Here is a 25,396-nt window from a genome sequence, read left to right on the forward strand (position 1 = left end):
GCATAAGTCAAGGAGAATGTGAGCACAGTATTGCAGATTCATTGAGCATAATTCATTCAACACTCTTTAGTTTCAGTCACAGTGATTGGAGTAGTTGACTAGATGTTTGAGGCAACTTACTTCGCATTTTCAGCCTCCAGTGTTGATTCTAGTGCATGATTCTGGGTCCAATATCCATTCATTTTAGGAGAGCAAAGCTATTGTGTGGACAAGTTGGGTAACGTGTTCTATAGAATTATATAGATGATTTTGGTGATTGGTGTTGTGTTTGAGGAGTTTGTTCTGTTGCATGTGAATCTTATGACCATATGGTTTAAGTCTAGTATATGGATTTCCAATGGATTGAGCTGACATGAGACTACACATTAAATATTTTGGAGTTTTGTGAAGCCGATTTTTTGAAGACCCATTTTGGTGGTGTGAATATATAAGATCGACTTGGATATCATTCAAATAAATAAGGTGTGTATGAAATTGTTTTGGCAGTGATTGAGTGCAGTTTCACGTGTGCATTTTGAGTCTAGGTGATCCAATATTTGGTAGCAGAGCAAAACAGGGTAGTTTTTCATATCAATGAAAGAAGATCATTTTGAGCTTAACTGAAACTAATTCCTGGCATTTTTAGATGTTTTATTCTAGTTCATACATCATATTTTTCTTTATATCTAACTTGTAGGATAGTGAGTCCTCCGAGGGTTGCAACCCTCTTACGTAATTGAGTAGTGAGCTCTAGGCAGTGTGCTTGAATGCAAGTGTATTACCATTTTGTAATATAATCATTCTCCTGATCAAATTATAATAAAATTATGGGTACTCAATCCCACCATGGATTTTCTCTTTCTAGTTTTCCACATAAAAATTATGGAGTTATTGTTTTATGGCTGATTGGTTTATGTTTCTACACTTTGCTTTCATTTGCTCTTATCTAGTGATTTAAGAATCAGGCTAATAAACTTGTTAATTATATAACAATGATTCACCCCCCCTCTTAGTGTTCATTGATTCCAATAGTCCTACCCAATTAGAGACCAATTTTGAGGGACATGATGATGTGTGCATTGAAATTGGTGACAAATATGCATGGCATGAGCATAATCAGTTCCTATTCAAGCCTTGAAGTAAAAATGCCAAGGTGAGGGCTCAAATGCAAAAAAAATTGTTAGGGAGTACAATTTAGGATGCTACAAATACTTAGGCCAAAGAACTTTGATTTGTGATCCCCATTTTTTTATGCTAACAAACATCTTTAGCATTCATTATCAAACATCTACAATGATTATATAGGAGACTCTCTATTAAGGATGATTGCATAGTCTCTCTTGGTCTTCACTCTTAGTTTAAAAACTTTTATTCACATGGGCATTTTTCTTCTCATTCTTCTTTGAGACAATTTTCTATTTCCACCCTTTATGGGAGGAGTTTTGTCCTACTAGGTTTTGTAATTCTTCATATTTATGATATATTGTATATGTAAATAGCTACCTAACATGGAATAATAGTTGAAACTCATGTTTGCATATTTTCACCTTGTACATTCTCCCTAAGTTGCACTTAAGGGGGATTGTTAATTTTAACATGATTTTGTGCATAACTAATTCATCACCTTGGTCATATTCACACTACTTAGTTATTCTTCCATGGGGTGCACATAAGATACTTGTCACTTTATGTACCAAATCATAATATTGAGACACATTTCATAATATTATACAATCCAATGTCTCATCTTGGATTATATAACCAAGGAGTCCTCCTTTTATTATTTTGATGAATATGCGCAATAATTTATAATAATTATAAAATATATACATATTCACAAATAAAAATTGAGGGTACACATGGTCACCCCCTTAGATTTTATACAGATGGTACTTGGAAAGATAAAGAACAATAACAATTAAATCTGCTAATCAACAAGAGCAACACTATTGGGAGGCAGAGGAGGGTCCTAACCATACAATTTACCCCATACATAAATAGGCTCTAGGGTGACATCAAGAATAGAATACCTCTCATCTGTCTTATCATCTCCCACCTTATTATCTTTATCTTCATTCTATGCCAAATAAATATCCAAGGCAATCTAATAGAACTACTTCAAATGCTTAGGTCAACCACCACCACTACTAGTCAATGACCATCCATTAACAACACTATCTTATGATCCTAGCACATCCAAAGGCCACCTAGAGGAAACACCTCTAAGCAAAGGAAAGCCAAAAAGATACCTAATTGAATCTCTTTTCACCTAAGTGGTAGTGAGGTGCCTAGGATCTAGGGGATCATCAACGTCATGTTGAGAAAATCTAGCTATGTTACTAGCCATGAGGAAGAGAATTATTGTAGGAAGAAATATTATATGGGGGACCTTTACCATAGTGCACAAGGCATTTTCCTAATGATCTGTCAACTCTTGTAGGTGAGAAACTTGTAGTCCCACTTTATAGGCTTGTACTTAAATGTAAAACATAACATTAGAGAAAATATGATCTTTAGTGAAAAGAAAGTACTACCAATAGAGCTGTGAGAAAGAAAGAATCATACATGTCTTTCCATAATGAAAATAAAAGATCCCCCCTAAAAGGATGCTAAATTTGGTTATACTTGAAAGTGATGTGAGGCCAATCTCTTACAATAGCCATATGTCAAGAGAAAGGTTCTAGTAGAAATAGGGAAAAAATTCAAGAATACAAATTTAGAGATATTGGGAATGATGATAAAACTAGAAGAGGTGCTTGAAGGAATCGAGTTTGAAATAGAATGGACAACAAGGTCCATAATACCAATATGTTAGAGGTGAGATCCCATAAAGAAGTCTTGGAAAATAATACACTAGAAAAAGTGACAATTCTTAGGCTCAATGACTACCAATTGAAAATTTTAAAACCAGTGTTGCCAAAGTAACAAAGTTTACTACAATTGCCATCATAAATTCAAAGCAAGAATCATAGGAAGGTGTAGAGAAATATAGCTGGGAAACCAATGCTAATGTTTCTACCAAGGCTTGAATGTATCAATGACATTTTTATGGAACATATCCATTGGAAGAGCTCAAAAAAAAATTTCAAGTGCTTCTCAATCTCATCAAGAAAGTTGTTGTTAGGTCCAACAAGGAAAGCTAATGTACTGAGAGGGGAGGGGTGAATCAGTACTTCAAAACTTTTCTCCAAAAACAATCTTACTGATAAACATAAATTGTAAACTGCTGATCTCATAATATAAAGCTAACACATAATTATAGAAGTAACATTCATACACATTTCACTCCATAACACAAATATTTTGGTTACACAGAAACTCTTGGTTAGAGAGAAAAACTGCGGTGGGGATAGCACCCACAACTTCACTACTGCAATAATAAAGGTTGCTCGGTTAGAGCTACATGTTTAGCTATTTTTGATAGCTTACCCTGTTAGGAGTATCAAGATCTTTAGATCTACCTTGATAAAGGATTTTACAACACTTATACAAAATGTTATACTTGGTTAAAGGCTTTACAATTTATAGACTTTGTTAGAGTCTTTTACCCTGTTAAAGGTTTCTATTACAACTCAAATGATTCAATAAAATCTTTACAAATATCTGCAACTTTAAATCTGAAATGTTATAGCAGATTCTATGTGCTCAATATGAAATTACCTTGCTCATAGCATACCTCGGTAATTGATAAATCAACTCGGTAAACCCTTCTGTTTACTCTATCCCTTAAACTATTCTGTGAAGACTTTCTCGATGACCTCTAAATATCTCTAACAGTCGTAGTAGTCACAACTCAATGTGTCCTTTTATGATTTTCCTTTTTCAACTTATCTATCACACACACATATCTCCTTTTTTTTATTCTCAAATCATTCTGTATAAATAGATCTCTGGGATGGTGATTTGTTCATGCTTCGATCTTACAAACAAGATTCATCGAATGAATAAACATAGAAATTATTTCATTGGATAAACTTCCTCAAAATCATACAAAATCTTGAAGTGCAATTTCCTATGCAATAATTGTTCCCTGTTCTTGAATCTTGTAACATGTTTCCACATATGTGTCCAGGTTCATTGAATCTGGTAACACATTTCTACTTAGTTCAGATTACTCGGTATACCTTCTTTGCAGCTCAATAGACATATAATGTTACTTGGTAGACAGCTTGATGTATGCTTAACTCTATGACTCCTTTCTTCTGTAACCGACTACTTTAGTGCTTACCGACTGAATATTTTGATAGTATTAACCGACTAGAGTATATAGGATGACTTTGGACATAAAACTAATGACAAATTAATAAATAATAACAATCTCCCCTTTTTACATTAGTTTGGTATGTTTGACAAAGCTCCTTCCAAAGTCATAACTCAAAATCTACATACTACAAAATTTGACTAAAATGATAGTATATACAATTGTCAATAAATAGTAACATACTCAAATATATACTCCCCTTATCAATATATTGTACATATTTGCATGCTCATGTGATCAATGTACTATGTTCTATGCTCTGTGCTCCCCCTAACAAATTCAACTATACCTTCGGATACTCTGTTGTGCTTAGTACACTCCCTCTTATACTCGGTATAGTCCCCCTTTTTGAGAAACATCAAAACTAGTTACCATTCAGTGGGAGCAACTAATCAAAAATAGATTTGTACTTTGTGTGAGCATCGTTGAGAGCATTGGAGAGGGCATCCTTGACACTGTCCATTAGGGAATTCTAAGCTGAAATATCAGCTAAGAGTGAGATCAGACCATCTAATGTGCTTCCCTCAACTTGAGTGGATAAGTGGGTAGCTTAGTTGATTTTCTCTTGGACTGATGATAGATGAGGAATAAATAAAGTCTGAAGAGTCATGATATCCATTCTTATTTTGTGCTCTTCATTCCAAAGTTCTAACTATTGAGCCATAAGAGTTTGCAGCTTGGTATAGAAATTCTGAACAAAATTTGGCTGGGTGGTCAATTTATTGGAGAGATTGGTGATCTCTTTTTCAATAACTTCGGTCTTATGCTTGATATCCTTAATAAATAATGAAAATATACATAATTTATGGAATAAATAAAGAATGTGCTTGAGTTGAGGGGATAACTCAGCAATGAATCCAACAAGCTTGACTTTACCTATAGCAATGGCCTTCCACACTTCTTCAATCATTTTGGCAGTTAGCTCTTTTTCTTTCAACTTGCTAAGGTATTCAGATGTGTCTACTCCTGATGCTTCTAATTTAGTGAGTAGTTCATCTAGTTGCATATGGATGGCAACATCTTTATTCATGGTAGCTTCAGGTAGCATGTCAGTTAATAATGCTTTAACCTTCTAAAGTACTCAGTTTTTCTTCTGGATAGCCATTTGTCTTTCTTGTTCTACTTTGGCTTTGTATAGTTCTCTGAATTCAATACGTTCTTGTCCTTTCAGTTTTGAGATGTCAATGTTTGGCAACACAATGGGTTTTGACAGATCTACCTTGAAACTATGTTTCTTCACTTTCTTTTCTTTAGATGATGAGGCTTTCACTGGTTGAACTAGTACAATGGCTTTGGAGGCTTGTTCATCCTCGGTAGGTTTCTCAGTAGAGACAACACTTTTATTGGTTCCCTTAGCCTCTGATGAGTCCTTCAGTGATTCCTTACTTGGGGTCTCAGTAGCAATAGTTTTAGTGCATGCAAGTGCTTGAGAAGTCTGTTCCTCGGTGGCTTGAGAAGTAGATTCTCCTTTTGTAGACTGTTGACCCTCTTTTCCTTGATCAGTGTCCTGAGGTTGCTCGGTGATCACTTGTTGAGTTACCGAAGCATATGACTTGACTTGTTCCAAAACTGATTCACTTGATACTAGTTTGGTATATGCATTTCCTTCTATCATCTCTTGTTCATGTGCCTTAGTGTCCATGACATCCTCATCTTGTTGAATAGTTGATGTAGGATCTTGCTCGGTATTGTCAACAATTTCCACTTCACTTTGAGTTTCTTCAGTCTGAATTTTGAAGATTTCTTGCCATTTCTCTTTGGTTTCCATTTCAAATTCAAGATAAAGGCCATTCATCATTTTTAGGGCTCTTTTCTTCACTTGAAAGTTTATCTGGTAGTTTTTCAAATGTTTTCTTATCTCTTCTACCGACATGTCTGGAAAGAGATGTACCAAGACTCTTTCTCTTATCTGCTTCTCTAAGTCCATAGCATATTTCCATCTATTGTCAATATGAGAATATAATGCTTTTGGAAGACAGTTAGTTACTTCCAATGGAACTACTCAGAATTTTAGAAGTGTACATACAACTGACTCTTCTATTTGCCTCTTTTCTTCTTCTGTCCGAGAGTCATATTTGACATACCTAAATGACCCAAATCCTCCATATTGAATCAAATTGGCATAGAAGTTGTCAACACTGTGTACATCTTCCTTTGTGCTTTTGACAATCTGAAACTTATTTTTGTCTTCAGATTCTGTGTCACTTGACTCCTTATTCAAAACGAGTCTCCTAGTTGACTTCCTATAAGTCTTAGTAACCTTAGGCAATTCAACAGTTTTCTGCCTCTTACTAGGTGACACTGTAGATGATCTAGTGTTAGGTCTTTTGACTTATAGAGTCGGTGATACCTTAGGTGTATCTTGTTTCTTCCTTTTCAATATTTTTCCCTTTGGCAACTCGGTGCTCAAAGTGATAGCTGCTTCTTGAGCTTCAGATTCTTCTTCTATTGAAGGTTGATCATCTTTCCTACTTGTTGACTTAGTAGTTGTGGAGGTAGAACCTTCTCCAAATTTCTTCGTTAAGTCTTTTATCATTTTAGTGGCTTTTCTTGTAGCCTTCAATACTACTATGCTCATCTTTACCTTCTCTTTTACCTCTTCACAGGTACCATATATGAGCTCAGTAGAGTGCCTTGGAAGTGCTAGAAAGGCATCTATCTGTTGTTCAGAAATATCAAAATCAATTTCATAACCCATGGATGGTAGAGATTGAGTTCTGGGTTCTACTGCATTGACATAGCAGTAGTCAATGTCCACTTCAAAAACATATATCATCCTTATATTTCTCCACTAACTAAGGTGGGTTCCTGTACCTGTTATGCATCTTTTCCTGAAATTTGCTGAAGTAATCATCCATTATCTCATTAAAATTATCACCTAGCTTATTGATATAATCATTTATTTGATGGGTGATTGGTCAGTGTAACTCCCAGACTATGTTACCGACTAATGGGAAGAATTTTTGAAAATAGAAAAACATGCTCACTAAGAGTGACCCAAATTTTAGTGTGTTTGTCAAGTTATTCTTCTTGGGTTTCCTTATAGTGTTCAGATTTTCAAATAGGTTTTTCAACAACACTTCACATAGATCAATCTTCATACCTTTCTTCACAATTTTGTAAGCTAAATCTACAGCTACACATGGTACATTGTTTTCTCTTGCTGATTGAAAGAAACAATAACCGATGACTCTAATTGCAAACTTTAGCTCTGCATCTGTAACATTGTTCAATTTAAGACCTTTGCAATCAAACTCAACTCCGATTAAAGTTATTAATTCCTTCTGTGGAATCATTTTTTGTGCACGGGCATGGTAAAATATAGGGTAACGGGTTATTATGTGGATGATCTCCTTGGTGATTTTGAACGGTTGCTCCTCTAACCACATAAAGTCATCATGAACTCTGCTCAAAAAAAATTTAACCCATTGGGGTTTGAAAACTTGAGGGTAGGTTAGGGCTTTGGTCAATCCCTTGACTTTGATATGCTCATACTTGCTATCTAGGATACCATTGGTGCATAACTCATTATACATGTCCTGGATCTCAGTATGACCTAGTTATTCAACACGACACTTAGTGTAGAATCTGACATCTTCAACCAATAGAACCCTTTCTGGAATAAGAGGAAATGCAATTTTATCATCAGGTTCAAATGCTATCTTAGGAGGTAAGGAATACTTCAGTGAGGGCTTCTCAATAGTCTCAACTACAACTGGGTTTTGTAACTTAGGAGCCATTTCAAACTTGGATTTCTACTAATGAAAGAGCTTAGGGTTTTAACTTGACAGAAAAATACTCTTCAACTTAGTAAATATAATGCAGATGTTCACAATTGATACTGGTCAGTTAACTAGCTTAAAAATGCATTGAGATTTGTTGTATAAATACCTTAAAATTTTCTCGGGAGATGTTTGATCATCTTTGAATCGCTTAGCTCTACTCTTTGATAACCAGTGAGTGTAAAATGACCGCGTGAAACACTTTAAGTACACATTTTACCTTACTGGACTTTGTGCAATTAGGTAAGAAAGCATTAAATGCACTTGGTTCCACTAAACTAATTAACTTCACTTTTACTCTTTTACCGACTAGACAGGCTTCCTGTACTTACTGACTTCTCTGGTACTTCAAAAGATTAGATAGAATTCCAAACTTGCTAATGCATCTTAGCTTATGCAGATTTTGAAATTAATTATATGATAATATAGGAACTGTTAAGATATAAGCTTTCAGAGAATGTGGTCCCTTCATACCTTTACTGATTAGTTTGAGGTAGATGCACCTAACTTGGTAGGTAAGGTGCTTTCTTCATTTTCTGACACATTTTCCTTCTTTTTCCAGATTTTCTGTAGTTTGATTTTTATCTTTTCATTATCTCCTCTAGGTTGATCTCTGCAATCTTTAGCGAAGTGTCCAACTTTATGATAATGAAAGCATGTCATTCCAGGATTTTTCCATGATCTTTGGTTGTTCATTTCAAACCTTATCATGCAGTTGGCATTTACATGTCCATATCTTCCACAACATTCACACCATATTCTTGTATTATGATCCCATGGTACTGCAGTATACTATCAGTTAAGATCTGTGTGAGTTCAGTAGCTTCTAGTATTTGCTCGGTGTGAAGACCTCATGTAGTTTTTCTGCTTAAACCAACACTTCTTGGTACTGTGACCATATTTATTGTAGTTTTTGTAAAATCCCTTGAATTTTGCCTTTTGAAAATTGCTAGCAGACTTTGTCCTATATTGTTTAGATGTGTGACTATACTTATTGCAATTGTAACAATAACCATCAGACCTAGTGACATTCAGTTGCTTACCTTTTCTGATTTGGCACATGTTGGGAGTATGTCCTTTTTTTCCATAGTAGTTGCAAATAGGCTTCTTTCCTTTGATGTTCTCCTTGTTTCCAGCTTTCTTTGATGATTCCCCTCTCTCGGTGGTGTTGATCCCTTTCTCGGTAGAGTTTTTTTCTTTGTAACTGAGTCCTGCATCTTTGTTGGGTCTTCTTATATTTAGTTTCTCCTCCAACATCCTTGATGCTTCATAACTTTTCTTCAGTGTTTCTTTTGATTTCTTTTCTACTTCAAGTTCATTGGTCAATCTTGATAATTCAAGTTTCAATGCTTGATTCTCATTTTCTTTTAGATTTGCTTCATGATGTGCATAACCCAATTGATCAGAAAGATTATGTTGAATTCCAGTCATTCTTGTGATTTCATCATTCTTTTCAGACACCAATGCTTCTAGCTGTTGTTTTTCCCTTTGCATGTCTCTTATTTTATCCTCGGCTATTCTTAATGCATCAATATTTTCAATCAATTGTGTGCTAAACTTCTCATGTTCTCTTTTCATTGCTTTCAATTGTTCAGTCAGTGCTTTGTTCTTTTCTTTTAGTTCTCCAATCATTTCTTTAGTCTCTTCTGATATACTGTTCTCAGATGATCTCTCTATTTGTTCCACCAACTCTTGAGAGTCCTGTAAATCATCAGACAACCTTCTTCTGACTTTCAGTGATCTTTGCATTTGTCTCTTCATATCTACAATCAATTGATTAGCATGATCCAATTCTTCTTGAAGATTCACAATTCTCCGAGATTGTTTGTAGCCTTCCAATGATAAGATCTTTCTCTTTAGGCTGTTAAACCCTTTTCCAAGATTGAAGCTCTAATACCAATTGTTAGGTCCAACAAGGAAAGCTAATGTATTGAGAGGGGAGGGGTGAATCAGTACTTCAAAACTTTTCTCCAAAAACAATCTTACTGATAAACATAAACTGTAAACTACTAATCTCATAATATAAAGCTAACACATAATTATAGAAGTAACATTCATACACATTTCACTCCATAACACAAATATTTTGGTTACGTAGAAACTCCTGGTTAGAGAGAAAAACTACAGTGGGGATGGCACCCACAACTTCACTACTGCAATAATAAAGGTTGCTTGGTTAGAGCTACATGTTTAGCTATTTCTGATAGCTTACCCTGTTAGAAGTATCAAGATCTTTAGATCTACCTTGATAAAGGATTTTACAACACTTATACAAAATGTTGTACCTGGTTAAAGGCTTTACAATTTATAGACTTTGTTAGAGTCTTTTACCCTGTTAAAGGTTTCTATTACAACTCAAATGATTCAATAAAATCTTTACAAATATCTACACCTTTGCATCTGAAATGTTATAGCAGATTCTATGTGGTCAATATGAAATTACCTTGCTCATAGCATACCTCAGTAATTGATAAATCAACTTGGTAAACCCTTCTGTTTACTCTGTCCCTTAAACTGTTCTATGAAGACTTTCTTGGTGACCTCTGAATATCTCTGACAGTCATAGTAGTCACAACTCAATGTGTCCTTTTATGATTTTCCTTTTTCAACTTATCTATCACACACACATATCTCCTTTTTTTAATTCTCAAATCATTCTGTATAAATAGATCTCTGGGACGGTGATTTGTTCATGCTTTGATCTTACAAACAAGATTCATCGAATGAATAAACATAGAAATTATTTCATTAGATAAACTTCCTCAAAATCATACAAAATCTTGAAGTGCAATTTCCTATGCAATAACTGTTCCCCGTTCTCGAATCTTGTAACACATTTCCACATATGTGTCTAGGTTCATTGAATCTAGTAACATGTTTCTACTCAGTTCAGATTACTCAGTATACCTTCTTTGCTTCTCGGTAGACATAAAGCGTTACTCGGTAGACAGCTCGGTGTATGCTTAACTCTGTGACTCCTTTCTTCTATAACTGACTGCTTTATTGCTTACCGACTTAATATTTCGGTAGTATTAACTGACTAGAGTATATAGGATGACTTTGGACATTAAACTAATGACAACTTAATAAATAATAATAGTTGTTGCTAAATTTTCAAATCCTCCCAAGAGTGGAGGTTCATTCTTACTCTAGAGAAAAAATATTGAGGGGTACGAAAGCCTTTTTGTGGAATTTTAGGACATAAACCCAAGTAAAAAAAGCCAAAATAAGCCCTTGAATTTGAATAATTAGAGACAACCAAAGATTGTATTTATTGAAAAGATTCCTTCTTAAAAGATAGAACCAACCAACCAAATCCAAGGCTTAAGGGCTTCCCAAACATGCTATATTCTTTTGGCAATAAAATTATCCTTGATATGAACCACATATTTCATGACCATAAGGTTTTTAAAGCCAATCAGCTAGGAAACTAGAGTAAATGCAATGCCTACAAAGAGTTTTTTGGGCTTCATTTATAAAAGTAGCATGCACAATCCATTTAAAACAAAGAGATATCCCTTAGCACTAAGTGGAGAGAAGCCTATCACTGGTCATGTCCCATGGGAGACAAAAAAAAAAAACCCAAGAAAAATGGTTAAACCCCATGTGATCTTTTGAAGAGGCCAACAAAAAATCATGAAGTTTATCTAGGTTTATATAGGAAGCTTTGGATGGTTCCCAGTACGAGGAATAATGCACATGAGTGGCTGAAATAATTTAAGAGAAAACCTAAAATACACCAACTAATGAAAGTGGCTTGGTAATCTAGTAGTCAATTTTTTTCTCAATTTTTGTGAGGACCACATTCATAGGTCAAACATGAAGAAGATTGAAAGGTAAAAGGAATGCCTAGAAATCAAAATCTGTTTCCATACTAATCCACTTAGAGTCATAGCTGAGAAGCCAAGGAGGCATAAGAAGAATGGATTAATGATGACATTAAGTCTTAAGTCATTAAATAGTTGAACTAGAAGCTAGGAAAAATATTTTGAGGCATTGAAGGCCCCATTTGATATTTTTCTCCTCTTCAATAAGTGTAATAAATGATTCATCCCCAAAATGGTAATCAACAAATTGGTTAGATGACTCGACTGAGACAATTCCTCTAACTCTCTGAGAGGAGATAGAGTTTTCCAATAAATATCAAAACCCTTCAGCATAAAGCACATACAAGGCTGGAGCAAGGGTGTAGCTCTTTTGGATGGATTAATGTAGCCCAAAATATTGACTATGGTATCTATTAATGGTGGTGTAAATGGAGGCATTTGCGAATGTCATTTTAATAGATTGAATAAAGCTAGGGCTAAATACTAGAGCGCCAAGAATGGCTAAAAATAAAGGGTCATTAAATGTGATCGCAATCCTTCCAAAAATAAATCTTTGTAACCTTGTGTGACTCTAATAAAAGTTATTTCACCCCCTAAAAGTCAATGTGATCATAAGGGTTGACTTAAAGCATTAGTCAACCTTGTGTGAGTCTAACAAAAGTTAGTTTACCCCCAAATTAATAGGAATAATCTACAGCTGCAAGTTAGGCTCTATTTTGCAACTTTGCCTTTTATATAGAGGGTCAAAGGAAAAACCACTTTGTTTCATTCCCTTTTGGAGTGGTCACTTCTCCAAAGGCAAAACCCCTACAAAAAGAAAAACAAGATGCTTAGTGATTTCATGGGAGAAGATACTTTCACAAACACCTTAGGTTTCTACAAAAAAAAGAATGCAAGCACACAAGACACTTAAAACAAAAGGTTCTTTGTAATGTACTTAATTGAAATGTGCATTATTCTATAGATGAAATTACAAATACACCTAACTACCTCTACAAGCATGAATGGATTAGTACTCTCCAACTAATAACCCCAATTTGTAAGCACAAAGATTAGGACAACATAATAACAACAAGTAAAAGAAGGTGACAAACAAATAAAGAAGTTCTAAAAGATGGATGAACTTGCAAAATTACAGATGCTAAAAGACGGACCAAAAAAGCATTAAGAGTTAACATAGATGGATAATAATAGGGAAAGATACACATCAAAATAGACATATATGTGCCAGAATAGATCAAATACATAAAAAAATTAAAAAATATAGAAAATTAAAAAAATCCTATTGAACTAGAGGTGCACGAAAATAAAACATAGATGCGTTAGGACCTATCATAGATACAACAAAAACATATCATAATAGAATTGTAGAAAACTAGAAATGTGGGGATATAAGTTGTAAACATATTAATAACGATCATAGACACATCCAAAATAATTAGAAACATAGTAATAATCAAGATTCGATAGAAGAAACATAAAAGTAATAGTAATTGGTAGAAATGTAAATTCAGTAAAAAAATGATGCAAAATTTGGCAAACAAAAACCTCAAAAGAAAATGCTAGAACTAAGGGACAAGGGTTCGCTACCTAATGTGTCATAATGTATATGCTAAATTTGAACAACTCAATATTGCAAAGCCTAGTTCCAACCACAAAATCATAGATCTACAATGAAATTCAACAACACATCATTGAAGAACCCCAAAACATGCAAAACCATAAAATAACTCGAATGATGCCTTCACACATTCACATGGATTTGAATTTCATTGTTCTCCTATCTCCATTGGTTTTTCTTTGATATGATTGCTCTCATATTTTTATGCTTGCACAAGAGCTCAATGGTGAACAAATGTGGTTGTGATCATGTAGCTTGGTGTAGGGTAAAGTCAATTTAGCATAATATAAGTATGCTCCAAGGTTGATTGATTGAAAGGAGAAAGGATGAAGCCTCTTATATAAAGATTGTCATAAAAATGGAGGGATAAGATAGAGAGGTGGGATAAAAGATGGTTGTCTTAGATTGAAGGGTGGGTAGAGGAAATAATAAAATAAAGGGAGTGGTTAAGATAAATGAGGAGAAAAAGATAAATGAATGAATTAATTAAATTAAAGAACTTATTTAATTAATAGAGGGAGGGCCATACAATTTAAACAAGTAAAATATTTATTTAATTTGGGAGAAAGGGAATTTAAATAAATAAAAAATATTTATTTAAATTATGATAGAAAAAGGGCTTAAAAGAGATTTAGTGAATTAATTAAATAAATAAATAAATAAATAAAAATTTAATTAATAGAAAAAAAATGGATAATTAAATAAATAAAAAATATTCATTAAATTAGACTAGGACAATGTTAAGTGTCTATGGATGAAAACAACAATCAATATTTAATATGATAGACAAAGACGTCAAAAATAATGAAACTACCTCAAATTTACATAGATTTGAAAATATCTTTAAGACCTATTACACAACATAAATATTCTTTAGAATGAAAAAAAAAACATTTAAATTATTTAAAAAAACTATAAGACAATTAAAATTAGTTTTTTATGGCTTTCCCTAAACTCATGAATAATGTAAAGTGAACTTGTAAATCTAAAAATTAAATTATTACAAAGATTTAAAAATAGAATTATTACAAAAGAGATTATAATCATATATTTATTTATTAATATTTTATATATTAAAATCTTACTAAACATATGTGTATGGAAAAGAAGGAAAGGGGTGAGACCATTGGAGTCAATATGGAGCTAAAGTCCAAAATATAAACAAGATCTTTAGATGGCTAAAACAATAACAAAGAGAAGTAAAAGATCTCGATCATCTGATTTATTTCATACCATTATACTAATTTTTCATTCATAATTATTTTAATATATAATATCTTAAATGTCTATTGAATCCTCTTCCCTATCATCAAATATATTACAAACTTTTTCAAAACTATAAGTATATAAAAAAGCAACAACAGATAAATACAAATAATATTAATGACCGATTTGGTCGTGACAAGCCCCTTTCCATGGCAAACTGGCATACGTAGTGTCTGCATGTATTTTTCTGCTTGACTGAGGTTTGTACATATACTGTAATATATTAATTACTAGGCACACACTGTCACGAAAATTTACTACTACTGCGTGGATAGTTTAAAGGTAGAGACCGTGACGCTATCTGGCAACCACCAAAGATACTCTGCATGGCTCTTGTATTCAGAGGTCTCAAGTTCTTCTGGATGCGTTTTCACATATTTCCTAAAGTCGGCGGGTCCAATGATGGGCCCCATATTGTCTGCACATATTCCGCTGCCATTTCCCACCAACGCATTTTCCTTCAATAGAAGATAGTCTGGCATATAGCGGTCTTTCCAGTGGTCGAGGAAAACGAAATCAAAGTATGGGGAATTCATCTCCTCCAGAAATTTCTTGGCTACGTCAATACGCTCATTGAATTTTCCTTCCACCACATCCACTTTGGACGACAGCCCTGCAAAACATACACTCTTTTTTAGTATAGGTTTTCGATTTGGACCATACCCAGGTAAATGTAGGCTCAGCTTTAGAAAACTATATCTTTAATGTAATAGACCCAAAACTCAAAGCAAATTGGACGAGGCTTTATTATATGTAAGTCCAGCGAATAAAAATCAAATTCAACGAACTAACTCCCTGAAACATCATAAAAAATGTTATGTAGTAAAGCCAAAAGGCTCAGCAGTCGGAGGTAGGTTCAGTTTTCTTTTTCTCCCAGTGTAATGAATGGTATCTTAATTCCTCTTAAATATCATTACATTTTGGCAATTAAATTATTATTTTCCAAATAAGATAATAATTTAGTCCATATTTTGAATTCTATTATGAAGAATAGTGTTTTAGTTGTTTTTAAATATCATTTAATTTAATAATCAATTATAAATTTCTACTTGTAAACTTTCTAACGTGATCGGTGATGCACACACCATCCGACTCCACGAACCGGTAAGGACCTCATCCCCACACTTCACTAAGGCCTGCGAGCACAATGACCCAGTAAAAATTTGAGCATTGGTGGCCACTTCACCAAAAAAAATCTTTTAACCATGACACTATATGTCCAAAGACATACCACATCTTAGTTACTCTTAAATATCATTACATTTAACAATTAAATTATTGTTTTTTTAAATAAGATCATAATTTAGTAAACATTGCAAACTCTATTATAAACAAGAGATGCAAAGCATCATGTTCCTACCGAGTGGTAAAAATGTGGATGGTATCAAAGTCAGTTGAAATGATTGTCATATGTTGTTTTCTGCATTTTAACTAAAACATTAGAGAACAAATTTTGTATGTGCAGTGGTCGATTAGCATAATTGTGGTCATGATTTTTAGATCTTTAAATTTGTATTTGGTGAATGGTTTGCAAGTTTCAGTTGTGTTGGGCGTTGAACGAGCCTGTTGATAATTCTGCTTAAACAATAGAATGTAACAATAACCAAAATCAGCCCTCATATACGGTGAAAGGTCAGACATTACGATAAGGCTATCTACTACTATAAGAAAGAACCAAAAGATAAATCCAAAGATATGAAAGGGGCACAAAATCGAAGAAAGTAGCAATGGCATGGCAGAAAGAACCTAGGCTTTGGTACAGAATGCAAATTTCCATTCCTATAGAATGTACGTGCCATGCCCTAAAACGTATGAGCCCAAGTATATGTTAAGATAAATGTCACCCATGTGACCAAAATTAAGTGTCCAACTGCATGAATTATATGCTTCCACATTTTGCATACATGTCTATCAGAGCGTTTGCAACTAAGATATCTAACTTAATTCATCTCTACTTCATGCTTTGATGGATGTGTATACCCTGTTTTAAAGCTCCCATTTTGGCACAGGCATGGACGACACTAGCAAAGGTTGTGAAATCTAGCTTTAAACCTGCCAGTTGAATTTGTGTGAAAGTTTCTAAAGCCTTCTCACAAAATCCATTTTGCATACATGTCTACCAAGGCAATTGAAACTACAACATCTGACAAAAGTCCTTTATCCTCTATTCTTGTATGGATGTCTATACCCTATTCCAAAGCTCCTATTTTTGTAGAGGGCGCAGTGAGGACGGTAGCAAAGGTTGTGGAATTTGTCTCTACACCCGCCAATTGCATTTCATTTAAGGTTTCTAAAGCTTTTCCAAAAGATCCATTTTCTACACATCCCACAATCATGGCATTCCACGAAACCATATTTCTTTGAGACATTCTGCCAAACCGTTGGCATGCCTTTTGTATTCTTCCACATTTTGCATACATTTGTTATATGATTTGTCTGCAATTAGGGGTAGTAATAAATCATCACAAAAGCTAGTTAATGGAGAATATTGTAGGCATTTTATCAAATACGGTTCATCTAGTAAGGAGAATCAATCTTTTGCTGTGTGTGAAGGGAAGCTCCTTTCTCATGACCTGCCCTTTCTGTTTGATGTCCCTTCTTATATGCATGGGATAAGTGAGAGAGGGTAGCAGTGGATGTACACTATTACAGATATATGGGATTGAGCGCCTGGATTTTGCTAAAATGTCTTCTTTGATGCGGTTGGTAGAGTAATGTCCATTTACTTATGGGATTTTTGCTGTAACTGTTTTTCCTTTTTTCAAATCTTTTGTTTTCATCACTTTTTTTTATGATTTTGAGTTTTATGCGATAGTGTTTGTGGTGTAGGATTGTTGAGCGATCATCAATTATGATACTATACACAATAACATTAGGAGAAAAGTAGATTTTATCCTCTCAGCAAACAAAACAAGAGCTTCATCTTCTCTACCTCTTTTGCAAATTCCATCAATAAGGGTGTTGTCTGTAACAATATCAGAAAAACAATGTAGATGATAAGGGTGTCATCTGTAACAATATCAGAAAAACAATGTAGATGGTAGAAAGCTGAATTTGAGAACTTGCAGTTTGTTTATGTATAGCATGCATAATGTGGGTATTGGGGAGGAGTTCAAGCTGATTTTTGTAACAGAAACACAATTATTCATCAGAAAAAGAAAAGACCAAAAGACCATAACTGATAGCAGAAACACCAAAAGGGATCCTAACAGATTCCTGATTTTGAAGCAAACAAACAATATCAAAGACAAAATATGCATTCCTGAGTTTGAAGCAAACAAACAATATCATAGACAAAATATGCAGGAATTCTAAATGTTTCCAGAAGATGTTTTCAGAAGTTTTCTAAATGTTTCCAGAAGATGTTTTCAGAAGTTTCATATGTTTCCAGAAGATGTTTCCAGAAGTTTCATAGTTTCGGGAAGTTTCTACTTAGATTTAAGTTATATTTTTTACAAATAAAATTAACGACATTGTCCAATGGAAATTAGGATAAATAATTTTATACTAATTATTAAATTTGTTTAAAATCAAAACATTTGAAAAAAAATAAGAAGTTCAAAAATACATTACTGTGATTGGATGGCTTAAAATAATAAATGCATCACACGGATGCTATAGTATCCTGCCGGCACAGCAGGAACTAATAAGAATAGCTTCATTCTCATGAACTGGGTTCTTGTGGCAACAAGCCGCTTCTTCTACAGAATTTGCTCCAATACAGAGAAGTTTAGATCAACTGGAGGCTCTATCAAATAAGTTAGCTAAAACTTCGAGGCTTGAAATGCCCAACCACAATTTTGCAGCAACAAATCTTTTGGCTCGTGAAAGGAGAAATGCAGAACAGCTTCCATGTGATTTGAAATCATTTCAACTGAGGACAACTTGAGTTGTCTTTCCTGTCAAAGCAGCGTATGTGGAGGTACGTGATCAGCAGGTTCATGAAATGGCAATGCTCTCTGCAATACAAGCAGCCCATCTGGAAAATTTGTGGAGTTTTGATGGCTACATGTTGCAAGTTCTTGAGGATGATTGGGAAAAGGAAAACCGGGCTTTTGGCTCAATCTGAGTCCTTTTTCAACCTTTATGTCTTTTTAGCTTATAGATCTATCTGGTCTGGAAGACCATTATGAAGACATCCAGGGACGAGCTATTTATGCATTCGAAGTTATTCTTGGATTGGCTAGGTTGGAGGTTACTGCCGCAGGGTCATTTTTCCTTTGTTTTCCGAGTATATGATGTAAGATCAAGCCCAAGTTCAGAAGAGGTTAAGGATTGAGAAAATTCAAACACTAGAAGCTCATCTAGGCTTTAAATTTTTTTGCAATCTGTATCTATCTTTCCATGATTGTGTCTGTTGGGTTTTTATGATTTTGGTTGATTGGCCTTGGCTCCTACTTTTGTTTGGTTGAGCTTTGCTCCCTGGCTGTCTTTAGTGTTTAGTTGTTATGTCGTAAAAAGGGCGGTTGAGTTTGGCACCAACTTCCTCTCTCTTCTTCTTGTGGTTGAGCAAGGCTTTTAGTTAGGCTCCATGTCCTAGTTATTTATTTGGGTCTTTATGTTGAGTTTCAATCCATGTAATTAGGTCTTCTAGTTCCCTATATTTATTCTATACGTAAATCTCATTCCTATTATATATTGGAAAAAAAAAGAACAGCATTTTAGTTGTTTATAAAACACGATCAAGTCTAATTTCTCTCTTCAAATTATATGAAAACGGCATTTGACCACGTTGAAGTATATGTGAGAAGATGATACCTAAATCTGCCATCTTTAGAATAAAAAATCTCAGATCTAAGTCACACTTATTTTACCTATCTAAAAATTGCAATAATTGTTGAGTGCAGTAGCAAAAACATGGAAATTATATAGAAAATATGATGGCGTAAGATAGTGATTTTACAACTCATCTATCGAAAACCAGAAGCTTGTCACTCTCTTAATTAAACGCAGTACCTGCGTGCTCGATAATTTGCCTGGCGATGTTGCAATTCTCTGCGCTCATCTCAAAAGACAGAATTTTACTGCCCTCCTTGTGCAGCTGCGAAGCAATTCTCACAGCAGAATACCCGCATAATGTCCCGAGTTCAAGAACCACCCTTGGATTATATTTCTCAAGGGCCATATCTAAAATGGGTCCTTTGTCATCGCCAATGTTCATCAGCCAACCAGAGGCTTTTGCATAGGCATCCATTACATTTAACACAGACAGAGGATTGTCCTTTTCAGCCGTTTTAACGACATGGTCGAGCAAAGCTTTCTCTCGGCCGTCCCCTGCTTGACCTGTCGCAACGAGCTGCTTCATGTTCATCATTACTTTCAGGAAGGAAAAAGCGGTGGACAGAGCTGCGAGTGCCATGTTGAACTGTAATAAAAATGTTTGTATTGGGGACTTGTCTACGATGTATATTTATTGTAATAAATCCTACTGTAGATCTTTCCAGGGACAACGTAAAGAGGACGATTGCGGTAATACAAACTGTCAATTCTTGGAGCTCTCGTATTAGAAAAACTTTGCTGGTGTGAAATTTCATTCGCCCATGATCGAAGATCTGGCGTACAGAAATCTGCAAACTCGTTGTCTTTTACGTTCATTCTCTACGCTACCTTGTGATGTTGGGTGTACCAACCACAGATGTGAGGTCTAAGAGACCTGGCACACGTCATAAGTGAGGAAAGACCTGTGAGTAGCCAAGGGCAATATTAGTTGAAGAGACCAATGTGAGTCCTTTGCTTTGTAAATGTGATGGCTATGATGGCGTATTTAAAATTTTAAAAAGATTGATCACATAAAATGGAAGAGTTTTTTAAATATATTGATATTTTGAAGGGTAATATTCAATAGCGAACAATAATTAGATAAATCATTGTTTTATAGATAGGGTTGATTGTCAAAATTTAGATCTAAGAGAAGGAGATTTTTGTAAATAGTTTTTTGAAAGCTAATTTTGAATAGTGAAAAATAATTATATAAAAAATTGTTTTATAGATGAGATTGATTGTCAAATTTGGAAGCTGAAAGTAATGGTTATGGACAAACTATCATGTTTATTTATGTTTGTGAGTCATTTCTTAGAGTAGTCATTTCTATTAATATCTAAGAGTTTTTAATAAAAAATATCATACAATTGTGAAAGATAAAATGATTCTTTTCTTTATCTTTATGTATGTTTTATTGTAGAAGAAATAAAATGTTTTGCATAAAAATGTGTATGTTTAGTCAATTAATAAACGTTAAGTGTCAAAGTAAAAAATATATTCCAAACAATTGTGACCTTCATTCTTTTTAGAATCAAATTGATCATTTGTTTCTAGTGATGTGTGACTTGCCTATGTACATGCATGGAGTTATTATTTAAACCCAATTTAAGTCCAGTTTGACGATTTAGATTTAATTTTCACATCTCCTAATTTCTATTCTAGGTTAATCCTATAGTTATAGTCTTGAACTTGGTTTAAGATTGCATGTGTAATATTGACTTCTAATTTTTTTTAAATTGCATTTATTCTTAGGCTCAAGTTGAATTATGTTCAGTTAGCCATAGTTAATTAGCTGTAATAAAAAATATTTTGAATTCAAAGGCTAGGGGTATAAAAGGAAAAAAATTAAGGCAATTTGATCATCTAGGACTTCCCCAAGGACAAATATAGGCACTACATGTACTTGAGAGGTCAGGAAAAGTTTGTAAAGTGTTGATTTTATCAAAAGGTTTTAATTAAGGCATAAGTTTGAAAGCTAGTCAATATTCTTTCCTAGCATAACAAATAATATGGTTCTTTTTAACTCCAACCTATCTAGCTTATTAGAGGCTAACACATTCATGAAGAAATTATGTGTTCAGTTCAAGGCCATATTTTATAGGGTGAAAACCACATGAAAGTATAATGCCCCTATTAGATGAAAACCTAGTAGTATTGAACCTAGGGAAATATTCATCCATTGTGTTATTAAGGACGCACTCAAACCAAATGATAGCCCAACCATATGTCCACAAGGGTGTTCACCTCCTATCACTCTAGTAGGATGAAAAAACTCATGGTTAATGTAAATTATCCATTTACTAATAGTTTTAGATTTTAGCATAGTGGTTGATGTGCTTGGTATTGGAGTTGAGCTCTAAAGAATAATACATGTAGAGTGTTGTGGACATGTAATGCCCTTGTTAGACAAACACCCGATAGTGTTGAACTCTAATGAATGTTTTATAGTCATGCTAGTGGGTGTCTACCCAAACAATATGACGATGCAACAATATCTCTACAAGGGGGTGGACCTCTTGACACTTGGTCACATGGTGGGATGAAACGATTGCCCTTAATACCAATGGGCATCATTCATTAATAGTCTATTATTTTGGCATAATTATATCCTTGTCTTGCCATATGCCATTTCTATTCAATTTAATTTCAAAAGAAAATTGCTCAGTAAAAATAAGATGATTTATTTCTTATAAAATATTTAGGGATAACCTTGTTATGTAACTTGCAATTTTTAAAATTTGGGCCAAGGCACCCATTTAGTATTAGCTAGCAGTTTTGAAGAGTTATTTTAATTTTCTTTCCCTCCAAAATGAGGTGTGACATTTTAGGTACCCAAGTTAGGGTTGAAATATATAAAACTTGTAATATTTCCATTTGGGAAATCATCTCATATTATGTTAGTCTATCTTTTGGAGCACTTTGTGTTTAGGTATTCTTTCATTGATGAAAACCTATAGAGGATTGTGGCTTGCAAGTGAAAACCCATGACTTACAGGAGTCATTGTGAAAACAAAGGTGAATGTTAAATGTTATTGAAATAAGTTTGACCATATTTTACAATGTAATAATACCATTATTACAACTATAATAATCAATAGGATCTGCACAACCATCAAAAAAATAATGTAATATAATAAATTTATGCAAACATTTCCCCCCAGTTGTTGCATTGTTCCTACAAATATACAAGCCAAACCTTAAGTTTTACCCTAGCCTGGGGACTCCTCTTAAGGCTTGCACAACAAAATTTGTGGATTACTTAATATGAATACACACTTTGAGAATATCTTTTCCTGAGAAAACAAATCTTGAATCAAGAGGGTCTCCATCAAGCTACCCCATGACCCTTGGAAGGGTGTAGCTTTGAGCCAAAATTCTTGAGTTCTCAATCCTGAACTGTCAAATCATGGAGTCTTAAATTATTCAATAAAAATCCCTAAGAGCTACCAGAAAGATTCATCATTGCGTGATGACTATGAAAGGGTATAGTTCCTGATCATAATCTTAGAAGCTCATTGGACAACAATCCATATTGAGCTTAACTCCAAATATTGAACCTTGTCTCCAAAATCAATCTTCACAATACATTCATTCTTCAAATTAGTTAGCATCAAAAGAGAATAAAAGGAAAGCAAGAAAAGAAAAGCCAAAATTTCATGCAAAACGGTATCTCAAAATGAGAAGCTAGCATTAGATGATGGAAATCCTACATCCTCCAATGCCACTAGCCTTTAAAATGACACTTATTAGTCCTTAACCTCTAAAAATAGTAGTAGGGGAAGTACTGCAACCACTAATAGAAGTGTAAGAAGTACAATAGACTCTAGATGAATCACTCCATCAATAAGCCCAAATGTGTTAGATACAATAGGAATCATATAACACTTTCCCTTGTATTTAGTAGGTAGAATATAACTTGATAGATTGCATAAACATTCCACCATAAAAGATGCCTTTAAAGAACTCAAATTTTCCATGGTATCGTAGATTTGTAATGATACAACTTTATCACCCCGATGTATCAATATTAATATTAGAACCTCTTATAACCAATCCTTCCATTCAACAAACTTATTTCAATATCTGTCCCAAGAGAAAACAAGATACCCTAATTTATTACTGACTCCCTTATGCTTCCAATCAACACTCCATTTGCTTCCTGATTTGATAACAAGCTTTCAGTAAGGAAACAAAATAGGAAAATATATTATTTTAAAGAATGCAATTATAAGATTTGACCCCACTTCTTTGGTAAAATAAAAGTTTTAATAGACATCAAAATGAACTAAAATCTTCTCATCATTAATATCATCTTATAACAAATCTAGCAGTCACCAAGAATTTCCAATGCCATAGGCATCCTTGTAGAACAAGGAATCTTCCTGCCAAAATCCTTATTACTCCAACAAAATCTACTTTACCTTTCCAAATACATAACAAAATCAATAAACTTACTGTGCTTCTTTCTAAGATCAAGCGGTTTTATTTGGTGCGCTCTCCTTTTAAATGATGATCTACAATATTTCTGTGATCATAATCTATCTTCTTTTAGTGGCCCTTTACAGATTCACAAAATCTACATGGACTTCAAATCGCTTTATAGTTGCACCTGTTCTTGTAGTCTGGTTTTCAGAACAATCTTCACACATCAAATATTCTTCATCCGCTGCCTTTGCGTAGTATAGACCTTTTGACCATTCACATTTTCTCTTTGCTGGCTAGAGCACAGTTAGGCAATGGTATAATCTTCAGTGAAATTAGCGAGGTAAAAGCCTCCTATCTACTCGCGCACCATCCAAACTTCCATCGTTGTTTAGACAGATGTATTCTACTTCTCTTGTGCAAATTCTAACTCCTTCAACATCTTCAGTCAGCGACTACTCCACGTAAAACACATAACAACCCTCGTTCAACCATAAATTTCAATGCCCACCGCTAACCTCATTAACCATACGCCCAGGCAGAGGAGTTTAATACTGCTCTTACGCTAGTCATTTATATCAGCTTGTTTGTTATAGGTTGCAGGTGAAGTATATTTATTTGGAGTGCAGGAGATTTTTGGTTTGATGATTTTGTGTATTTATTTATTTTTATTTTTATTTTTTATTTTTTATCCTTTCAAAGAGTTGGAAATATCAAAGTTGTGGATGAAAGTTTTTAGTGCTTTGATTTGTAGTGTGTGTCTGAGTTAATCATAGTTAATTTTAAATTTTCATTTTTTGTTGTGGCTATGGTAATAGCAATCACATTAGTACGTTATGCTTTAGGGGCAAGATATAGAAAGTTTGAAGATTATGAATGCATACGTGACATAAGGGAAAAGAACTAGTAATTGAATGCATGTCAATGGCTGTGATTGTATTTGTTGATTTAATTCCCACACTTGTTGATTTAATGTCCAATATTTTTGACAACATTGCACCAATAATTGTATCTTTAAAGTTTTTATTGTGATGACGATTACCTTTAACTAAATGAAATGTATCTCTAAGCACTTAAAAGCAACAAATCATGTGATGTCACTTCAGCACACAAGTATCAGTCTCACTTTTACACAAGTATTTGTCTCTTTTTTGGGCTGTTTTGGACACCTTGGCAAAAAACATGCTGATATGGCATTATATTTGATGATGTTTCCTTGAAACATTCGTTTTAAGTAGGGGACTTGCCAAGTAAGTTGTTGTAAAATGTTGGGAGTGATTTGAAATTTACTTGTGGGATTTTGAGAAGTGCAAACTTAGGGTGCTCAACTAGTGGATCCTCTCCCCTATGTGATATTGAATTAGAACAAAGAATGTTAACTTTTATGAGATCTCATAGTACAATTTAATGTGAGTTACTAGCACAACATGCAAAATTTAACATAGTTTTCTCCTGGGGATATTATTTATGTTTTAAA

The 25,396-nt window shown here is 34.1% G+C and overlaps 1 protein-coding gene across 1 annotated transcript; it reads right to left on the reverse strand.

The window, feature by feature from the left end:
- Nucleotides 1-14,817: 14,817 nt before the first annotated feature.
- Nucleotides 14,818-20,219, reverse strand: LOC131046521 (uncharacterized). Its single transcript, XM_057980284.2, has 2 exons — nucleotides 19,693-20,219; nucleotides 14,818-15,349 (listed from the first exon to the last, which is right to left on the reverse strand). The coding sequence occupies exons 1-2, from the start codon at nucleotides 20,093-20,095 to the stop codon at nucleotides 14,997-14,999; spliced, it is 756 nt and encodes a 251-aa protein (XP_057836267.2). The 5' UTR covers nucleotides 20,096-20,219; the 3' UTR covers nucleotides 14,818-14,996.
- Nucleotides 20,220-25,396: the final 5,177 nt, after the last annotated feature.

The sequence above is a fragment of the Cryptomeria japonica genome, chromosome 7, assembly GCF_030272615.1.
Source record: "Cryptomeria japonica chromosome 7, Sugi_1.0, whole genome shotgun sequence".
Lineage (NCBI taxonomy): Eukaryota > Viridiplantae > Streptophyta > Pinopsida > Cupressales > Cupressaceae > Cryptomeria > Cryptomeria japonica.

What these genes read in the sequence shown, in the direction of transcription:
- LOC131046521 (XM_057980284.2), bottom strand. Translation starts at nt 20,095, where the DNA reads ATGGCACTCGCAGCTCTGTCCACCGCTTTTTCCTTCCTGAAAGTAATG. An exon ending in GCAAATTATCGAGCACGCAG is followed by an intron (nt 15,350 to 19,692) that starts GTACTGCGTTTA and finishes TATGTTTTGCAG; the next exon opens with GGCTGTCGTCCAAAGTGGAT.